Source organism: Elephantulus edwardii, unplaced genomic scaffold, assembly GCF_000299155.1.
Source record: "Elephantulus edwardii isolate Elephantulus edwardi_28Jun2011 unplaced genomic scaffold, EleEdw1.0 scaffold00130, whole genome shotgun sequence".
In the NCBI taxonomy this organism is placed as follows: Eukaryota; Metazoa; Chordata; class Mammalia; order Macroscelidea; family Macroscelididae; genus Elephantulus; species Elephantulus edwardii.
Genome location: NW_006399880.1, coordinates 884,180 through 894,005, shown reverse-complemented (window position 1 = coordinate 894,005; position 9,826 = coordinate 884,180). Strand labels below are relative to the sequence as shown.

General features: G+C 39.6%; 1 protein-coding gene across 3 annotated transcripts in view; it reads right to left on the bottom strand.

Moving 5' to 3' along the window:
• The window catches only part of GLRA1 (glycine receptor, alpha 1), a 193,588-nt gene that overhangs the window by 52,762 nt on the left and 131,000 nt on the right, over positions 1–9,826 (bottom strand). For all 3 annotated transcript variants that reach the window (XM_006893677.1, XM_006893676.1, XM_006893678.1), the window contains one exon: positions 7,608–7,745. In XM_006893677.1, coding sequence (XP_006893739.1) covers positions 7,608–7,745 — 138 coding nt within the window. The remainder of the gene's footprint in view (positions 1–7,607; positions 7,746–9,826) is intronic.

Sequence of the window (9,826 nt, the reverse complement as noted above, 5' to 3'; positions counted from 1 at the left end):
GTTTTCTTCCTTTTTTTAAAAAAAAAAGTCAGACACATTAAGTCCACTGGTCATTCTTGGGAGAAAGGTGGGCAGTCTCCTTCAGTTAAAAAAAAAAAAGAAAAGAAAATTTGGAATCACAATGGAGGATTGCTATGACTCAGAATACGACTTGATGGTGGTGGATTTTTGGATTAAAGGAAGTTGAAGCTCTTGTTTGGACTTGTGGGACAAGCCAAACGGCAGATTTGAATCCAGACTAAAATACCCTAGCAGCCAAAAAGAGGTGCTTCAAAAGTAAGCAGCCAATCCCAGGAAACATGGAAAAAGATTACATGATCTGGAATACTCTCAGGTCTGTTAGCCTAACTACTCCTTTTGAGCAATATAATTGTTATTAGAGAGCTTGTTAAATGTATTATGCATTGTATTTCTCATTGCCACTATCAACCCTTGAGACATCTAGCAGGTGATGAATCATGTATTGAGAATAAACTACTTTTGCTATATATGGTCTTTGAAATCACTTGCTATGTGTCAGAGAGCTGGACAATGACTAGGGATGATAGAGGGAGAATTGATGCCTTTGAGCTGTGATGTTGGAAAAGAGTGTTGAATATATCATAGACTGCTAAGAGAATGAACAGGTTCATCCTAGAGAGGGTTAAACCAGGCTGCTCCTTGGAGGCAAGGATTCTGAAGCTTCGTCTGACATACTCTGGACATGTTTCAAGGAGGGACCAGTTTTTGGAGAGCGATGTCATGGCTTGGGAGGTTAGAGGGACAGTTCAGGAAGGGAAGACCCTCTATGAGATGGATTGAATCAGTGACTAGGGTAATGGGTGTAGGTGTGTCTGAGATGGTGAGATTGGCACAGGATAGAGCAGGGTTTAGGGCTGATATGCATAGGGTCACTATGAGTCGCAAACGACTCGACGGCACATAACAACAACAACAACATATTAAGTTTAGTTATGGGTGCAGACATTTTAAAATATCAAATTGTTCTTCTAATGTGACCTTATTTGCAACACCTCCCTTAGTGAGAACTAGCTTATTCTGAAGATGAGACCTGAAGCTATAGATAGGCTGATGCCCTATCACCTCTAATTAATAGAGCTTACATTTGGTAACTTAAAAGTTAAAAGAGAGCAGCCATCTCTGAAATACTAAATCCTTGCAGAAGACGGGCAATTTCTTTGTGGGTTATCCATAACCTTTAGTGATGGACTGATGGGGGAAATGTGTAAGTTAATCCCAAAATGAACATATTAGGCCTGATTAAAATGGCTATTCCTGAGTGAAATGAAATTCCATTTGGAATCAAGCTTTTGCCCCCTCTAAAGAGACAATTCAAAGTCTTAGAAAGTTTAACTGTTTGTGAGCCAAGAGGGGCAAAAAGTCAAGATTAGAGTTTATGTTAGGAATCATCTATTAAAAGATGTTTGTGAAGAATGTTTGCATAGCTTGATCAAGAAGAATGCTTTGCTCAACATGTTTTAGGATATTAGACAACAGCAGTGGCATTGTTAAGAACTGTATTTTAACAACTCCCTTTCAAAATTTTGTCTTGTCTCCTTTATTTCATGCAGTCCTTTTTTTCACTCTACCATAGAAAAACCTCAATCTCTTCTTGCAATTTGCAACACTGTAGTACCTTGCCCCAGGCCTAGTATGTTTACCAGTTCATGAATCTATGTGCCAATAAAACTGCTTTTATTTCTAACAGAATATGAGGCTGGCTGCCTCAATGCAACGGGACTTAGTTAACCAGTTGTAGTTTGTCCATCTTCCTGAAGCTCAGCGTAGACCCTCCCATCTTTGCTATTTAAAGTCTTCAAGGTTACGTCTCAGTTCCTTCTGGCTGAGGATAATATAAACACTCTCTGCTCTATTCTTTGGGTTTACCAGGAATACCAGCTCCTCTGTGGCAGAAGCGGGGCCTGGGGCAAGGCCCAGAGTTTCTAGAAGCTTGCTTGGCAATGGGCATGTTGTTCTCCTTTGGCAAGGTGGGGCTATGAGGGAAGACCTGGACATTCCAAGGCCTTCGTTGGAGTGTGGGTGCATTGTCATTATAGTTTGCTCTCAGGGGTGTACTTATTAATCTGTCAGTTTCTTGAATTGGGAAACTGTTTTATGTGTCGCTGCTCTTAATAGCTGAGATGTATATATGTTTGTGTGTCTATCGCCTGTTCTTTTGGGTACAGCCCTTTTCTGTCAGATCCTATACTAGAGTTCAGCTCCCAGATTAAGGCAGACTAAGAAGAAGGACTGTTCATCCATTTCTGAAATAACAGGCCTTTGAAAACCTTATAGATTACAGAGCATAGTTAGACTACTAGATATAGCACTGGGTGCTGAGCCCTCATATTGGAGGACACTAAAAATGTGGAGGTAAAGTTACAAACATTCACTAACAATTGGAGTGTGGAATGTACAAAATAGGAATGTAGGGAAATTGAACATTGTAAAAAGTGAAATGGAACGCATAAAGATTGGCATACTAGACATTAGCAAACTGAGATGAGATTGCCATTAGCCACTTGGAATCAGACGTTTATATGATCTATTATGCTGGGAATGAAAAAGTGAGGAAAAAGATTTTTAAGTATTTTAAATATTTAAAAGACCATTTCTAGATCCATCCTGAAGTACAATGCTGCATACTATCCATACACATACAAGGAAGACCTGCTAATATAACTATCATTCAAATATACACACTGGCAACTAAAGCCAAGGAAGAGGAAATAAAAGATTCCTACCCATTTTTGCAGTCTAAAATCAACTGAACATGCAACCAAGATTCATTAATAATAAATGGTTACTGGCACACAAAAATTGGAAGAGGGACCAGTAGCAGAAGTTACAGACTTGGTAACAGAAATGAGGCTGGAGATAGAATAATAGAAATTTTATACAATCAATGACTTTTTCAAGCAAATACCTTTTATAAAGAAAACAAAATCATGATCAGTGACTACACACATGGACCTCACCTAATGGACTACATAGGAATCAGATTTATTACATCTGTGGGAAGAATATTTGGAGAAGTTCAATATCAGCTATGAAAACCATATTAAGCAAGTTCTAAAGGAATATAAAAACAATTAAAAGGAATTAGCAAAAACAAAAATATGACCTTAGAAGTCTATCTCACATGAATTTAAAAAGTATCTCAAGAACAGTTTTGAGGCACTGAAACCTAATGAATGAGGACCAGATAAGAGGTGGAATGACACAAAGGATATCATGCATGAAGAAAGCAAAAGGTCAGGTCATTACAAAGGGAGAGGAGGAAGAAATGACCAAAATGGATTTTAGCAGAGACTCTGCATAGTGCCCAACAATGTCTAGAAGTAAAAATAAAGATAGAAGGAAGCTAAAGAGTTGAACAAAAGATTTCAAAGTGAGATTATAAAGACAAAGCAAAATAGTACAATGAAATGCACAGAGAGCTGGGGTCAGAAAATCAAAGGGAAGAACTTGCTCTACAAACTGAGGGAACTGAAGAACAAATTCGAGCCTCAGGTTCCCATACTTGAAGATGCTATGGGCAAAATCTTGCATAATCCAGGAAACGTCAAAAGAAGATGGAAGAGCAGTGAGAGCAACTGGCTGGTGGGAGGAGCTGCTATGAGAGAGCTGCTGCCTGATCAAGACGGCAACCTGCCGAAAGTACTGGCTGGAGCTTCATGGCCGAACTCATGGGGAAAAAGCCTGTGGGGAGGCTGGCCAGCACCGGGGGCAGGAAGGTGAAAGAGGGGGGCTTTGAAAAGGCATATGTAAGCCTTGGGTATTTTTGGGTGCTAGACATATATGAAAGGAGCTCTGGTGACCTAGTGGCAAGAAGCTGTGTTGCAATCCCAAAGGCACGTGGTTCAAGGCCACCAGCTGCTCCATGGGAGAAGGAAGGACAATCTTCTCCCATGTGATTAACTGCTTCTGAAAACTGGCCAGAGGGTCAGCTATGGGTCTTGTCCAACTCTATGATACACAACAACAACAAACATACATGAAGACCTTTTCTGGGAATGGCTCAAGGACACATACAGAGACAATGCCGAGCAGTAATGGGACTGCTGTGGGAGCCTCGAGAGTAGTGTGATGCGTTTTGGTGAGGCTTCCCCAGGAGACCCCAGTCCCCATCCCTGAGGCTCCAGTTTGCTGCTGAGTGCGGACTCCTCTCCATCTGTCCTCTACGAAATTGCTGTGCTCACTTCCAAGGCTTTTTAGAAGTCCTTTCCCTTCACCCTGTTTTCAATTTTCTTCAAATCACCATTACTTCATAGGTTCTCCTTCCTTCGTTTCCTGGCCATTTCCATGGTTGACCACTACCAGCTTTTCTGAGTGGGTTCTTGGCCATAGCCCTCACTCTTACCTTTACCTCTAGCCTATTTTGATGCCATTTGACTCTTTTTTTTGGCACAATAGTCACTATTCTTGTAAAATTTTGTAAATCATTAAAGTCAGTGGCCCTTGTAAAAAAAAAAAGATGGAAGGAACACACAAAGTCACTGCTTCAAAAAAATTAGCTGACAGAACTATTTCAGTGAGTAATATAAGATCAAGAACCCATGATAATAAAAGAAGATGCTCAAGCTACTCCGAAAGCATTAAAAAAAAAAGGCCCCAGGAATTTATGAAATACACATTGACATATTTCAGGAAACAGATGCAGTCTTGGTCATATAGTTCATGCCAAGAAATTTGGAGGGTACCTATCTAGCCAACTGACTGGAAGAGATTCATATTTATTCCCATTCTCAAAGAAGGTGATCCAACAGAATGTGGAAATTACTGAGAAATATCATTAATATCACATGCAAGTATACTTGCTGAAGATTATCCCAAAACACCAAGAATAGTACATCAACTGAGAATTGTCAGAAATGCAAGCTGTGTTTAGAAGAGACCATGATACTAGGGACATTATTGCTGATGTCAGATGGATCTTAGCTGAAGCAGAGAGTATGAGAAAGATATCTAATTGTGCTTTATTAACTATGCAAAGGTATTTTTATGGATTACAACAACTAATGTTGAGAAGAATGGGAATCCCAGAATACTTAACTGAACTGGGCTCATGTGAAACATTTACCTAGATCAAGAAGCTGTTTGAACACAGCAAGGGAACACTGCATGGTTCAAAATCAAGAAAGAAAGGCATTCAGGGATATACCCTTACTCTTGACCTCTTCACTCTATATGCTGAACAGATAATTTGAACAGTTAGATTTATGAAGAAGTATGGTCATCAAGATCAGAGGAAGACTCATCAACAACCTGTATTATGCAGAAGACACAACCATGTTTGCTGAAAGTGAGGAGCACGTGAAGCACTTGTTGCAGAAGATCAAGGTCTACAGCCTTCTACATGGATTGAATCTCCACATCAAGAAAACAAAAGTCCTCAACCACTGGGTTAATAGATAAAAGATTGAAGTTGCTAATGATTGCATTTGACTCAGATCCACAGTTAACTCTCTTGACACTAGCAGTCAGGAAACCAACAGTCTAATCGCACTGGGAAAATCTACTGTTAAGGATCTCTCCAGAGTGCTAAAGAACAATCATGCTAATCTAAAGACTAAGGTGCACCTGATCTAAGCCATGATTTCTCAATTGCTTGCCATATATCTGAAAGTGGGACAATTACTAAGGAGAATAATTGATGTCTTTGAGTCATGATGTTGGAGAAGAGTATTGAACATCTCATGGACTGACAAGAGAACAAACAAGAGAAAGTGAAACCGGAGTGGAACTTGGTTTTATATACTTTGGACATATTATCAGGTGGGGTCAGTCCTTGGATAAGGACATCATGCTTTGAAGGGTAGAAGGCTAGTTCAAGAGAGGAAGACTCTTGATGAGACAGATCACATTGTGACTCTGGCAATGGGATCAAATGTGTTGGAAATGGTGAGGTTGGCTCAGGATAGGACTAGGTTCAGAGTTGTCGTTCATAAGGTTGCTGTCAGTTGTCATCAACTCGACAGCACATAAAAGCAGTAACAACTGTGGCAGATTGCTAGATGCTTTCTAATTATCACTTCTTCCCTTCTGCCTTAAGAATGATCCCTAGGTGGCACAAGTGAGTTGCATTCAATTACGAACCTAACCAGAACCTGGAGGAGTAGTCTGTAGGGAGTTGAATTACACTCTAACCCAAAGACAGTGCCTCTCCAGCTCTTCAAATCCGTCAGCCACTCTTAGGGAGAAAGAGGCCAATCTTCTTCCGTGTAATTTGTTATTATTTAGGTTTTTAAAAATTTATACTGGTTTATTTACAAAATTCTAATGCATTGTTTTTCAGACCAGATTCTTCCAGTTTCCCTCATTCAATTGGTTATTGTTGTTGTGTGTTGTCGAGTTGACTATAACTCATAGTGACCCTATGCACAACAGTTCTGAATTCTGCCCTGTTCTTAGCAAATCTTTTTGTCTCCGAACAATTATTCCAGTTAGTAGGCGTAGCCCCATTACCCCAGTTACTGTGTCAATCCACCTTCTCCAGGGTCTTCTCTTGTACTCCATCTTTCCAAGCATGATGTCTTTCTCTGAGGACTGATCCTTCCTAGAAACATGCCTATTTTGAGATGGAGCTTCAAAATCCTTGCTTCAAAGAGCAATTTGGTTTCATCCTCTGCAGTACAGACCTGTTTGTTTTCTTGGCAGTTCATTTTATTCTGAATACTCTTCTCCAGCACCACACCTCAAAGACATCTTCTTCGTCTGTCATTGTTAGTAATTTTCCAATTCTCTGATTCACAGCAAAACGTAAAGATCATGACCTGGATCAGGCACACCTTAGTCTTTAGACTGATTTGTTGTTTCTCAGCACTCTGGAGTGACCCCTGATAGAAGATTTTCCTAATGTGACTCATCCTTTGATTTTCTGACTGCTGATGCCAAAAGTGTTGATTGTGGAACTGAACAAGCTGAAATTGTTAACAATTTCAATTTCTTTTTCATGTAATTTACAGCCTTGGAAATTCACTGGAGGGTGAACTATGAGTCAATTTTATTTCAGGGCAATGAGTTTGAGTTTTTAGCTTACCAACCTATACTTGCTTAGTAAACACTATCACTCAGTGACATAATGGAAGGAAGGTTTTAGGAGTTGTTCTGTAATATTACAACTAAGAAAATCCTATGAAGCAGTGCCCTCTAATGCATAGGGTTGCCATGAGACTAACTGACTTGATGGAAATGGATTTGGTGTTTTCTTTTTTTGCCATAGGAATAAGGTCCTCAGTTGAGCATATTGCTACATCTATCAAGATTGCTATCTCCCAGTTTCTTTTATAACTAAAAGTGGTATAATCTTACCTCAGGATTAACAAAAAACAAAGTATTAGAGATGCTTTATGGTTTCAAATCCTATTGTCTTAACCATTAGATAGTAAACCCAGAGCTATGCCTTTAATGGGTACCTCATAGGATCTGCTAAATTGAATGAATGAAACGTCAATAACATTAACATTCAATAAACTTTAATAACATTAACCATTAGATAATAAATACAGAGCTATGCTTTTAATGGGTACTTCACAAGGTCTGTTGATTGAATGAAGAAACTCAGTTTTGGGGAGGCGTATTCAGGGGGCTTCTCTTGCACCTACCTGTGTTGTAATGCTTGGTGCAGTATCTCAAGTCCTTTTCCTCCTTCAAGATGAATTGGGGCAGGGTTAGTCCATCTGCTACCTGCACAGCTCCCTGCTCCTGCCACTCAAAGATGAGGTCATTCATGGTGTAGCCAACTGAGATGAGATCAGAAAGAAGAGCAATCACTACTTAGAAACATTTAAGGAAAGCATGCAGGGTTAGGGGCCAAAAGGACAATCATGACAATATGCTGCTTTCTCTTTTTTCTCCAAAAGAGATGAAAGCTGATTTTCATCCATTTCTTATATCCATCCTTCAGGTGTTGTCTTTCGCCTCCTACCTCTTCAAGAGTATGCCTTAGCTTATTTTATTGCCCCCAGTCCTCTGTCCACAGCGAAATGCAGTCGGCATGTGCTGTTTTGCCTGCGCGCTACCCATGAAACCCCCTATTTCTCTCCAAGCATATTTTCTCTTGAGAGTCATTCGATTGCTAGTTATCTTGATAAGACTGACAGTGAGAGCCAAGTTATGAGATGGGGACTCCAATCAGACTCAATGCTCCAAGCCTTTAGCTCTTAAATGAACTGATTGAAAGTTCCAAATTGGTTGGTTCTGATTCTCTCCGAGGTATTATTCTGAGGAAATGCCTTGTGGTTGCTGTGGCCTACATACCCTGGACAGATTTCAGTAGAGTTTCCAGGCTAAGGTAGACTAAGAAGCAGTATTGGCTCCCACTTCTGAAACAACAAATCCTCAAAAATATTATGAATAGCAATGGAACATTGTTCCTTATGGGACTCGAAGAAAAGTCTCTCAGGTTGGAAAACACTCAAAATGCAATGAGTGCCGCAGCTCCCTCCTCAATATAAAGTTAACCTTAATGATGGAAATAGAGTAAAGCTTTAACTTAATGTTGTTGTTAGGTGCTGTCAAGTCAGACATAACCCACAGCAACCCGATGAACAATAGATTTGTATCTTGTCCTGTCCTGTGCCATCCTCACAATCTCTGACATACTTGAGCCCATAGCTACAGTCACTGCCAATTCATCTAGATGAGGGTTGATGGCCCATCATTTGCTGATGTGGCAAGACTCAAAATGAGGAGAAAACAGCTACTTGGCCAACCAATTTGAAGAGATCCATACTTGTCCCCATTCCAAAAAGAAATCATCCAACAGAATGCAGAAATCATTGAATATGGCCATTAATATTCTATGCAAGTAAAATCTTTCTGAAGATTTTTAGAAAATGACAAGAACAGCCCATTAATGGGAGCTCTGGTGTGTTAATGTCAGGAAGCTGCACTGCAATCCTGAAGGCACAGGGTTCAAGGTCACAAGCTGCCCTGCAGAAGAATAGGCAATCTCCTCCCATGAAATGAACTTCCTCTGAAAACCCACCAGAAGGCCAGCTATTAGTCAGTTCCAACTCTATGGTAACAACAACAACAGCAGCAGCACATCAGTAGGGGACTCAAGCAGGATTATAAAGAGGCCATAGAAAAAAGGATTTTATTGCCGATGTCAGAATGATCTCAGCTGAAAGCAGAGAATACCATAAATATGTTTATTTGTGTTTTATTGACTATGCAAGGGTATTTTGCTGTGTGGATCATCATAAATTATAGATACTATTGAGAGGAATGGAAAGCCCAGGACATTTAATTGTGTTCATGTGGAATCCGTACGTGAACTATATAAGCATTCATCTAAACAGAATAAAGGATGCTACATGGTTTAAAATCAGGAAAAGTGTACATCAAGGTCGAATCCTTTCTTCATACCTATTTAATTTGTATTGCTGAACAAATAATGAAAGAAGCTGAATTTTATGAAGAAGACTATGGACCCAGGACTGGAGGAAGACTGTGATACTTAAATGACTCAAATTTGATTATAGAAAATTAAGAGGACTTGAAGCATTTACTGAAGATCAAAGATTACAGGCTTCAATATGGATGATACCTCAAGATCAAGAAAACAAAAATCCTCACCACAAGACCAGTAGACAACATCATAATAAACAGAGAAGGAATGGAAGTTGTCAATGATTTAATTTTACTTGGATCCACAAGTAACACCTATAGTAACAGCAGTCGAGAAATCAAAATGTTTAGGATTGGGAAAATCTGCTGTCAAAGACCTCTCCAAAGTGCTAAAAAAGGGCAATGATGTCAGTTTAAAGACCAAGGTGTGCCTGATCCCAGCAATGGTCTTTTCTTTTTTTTTTTTTTT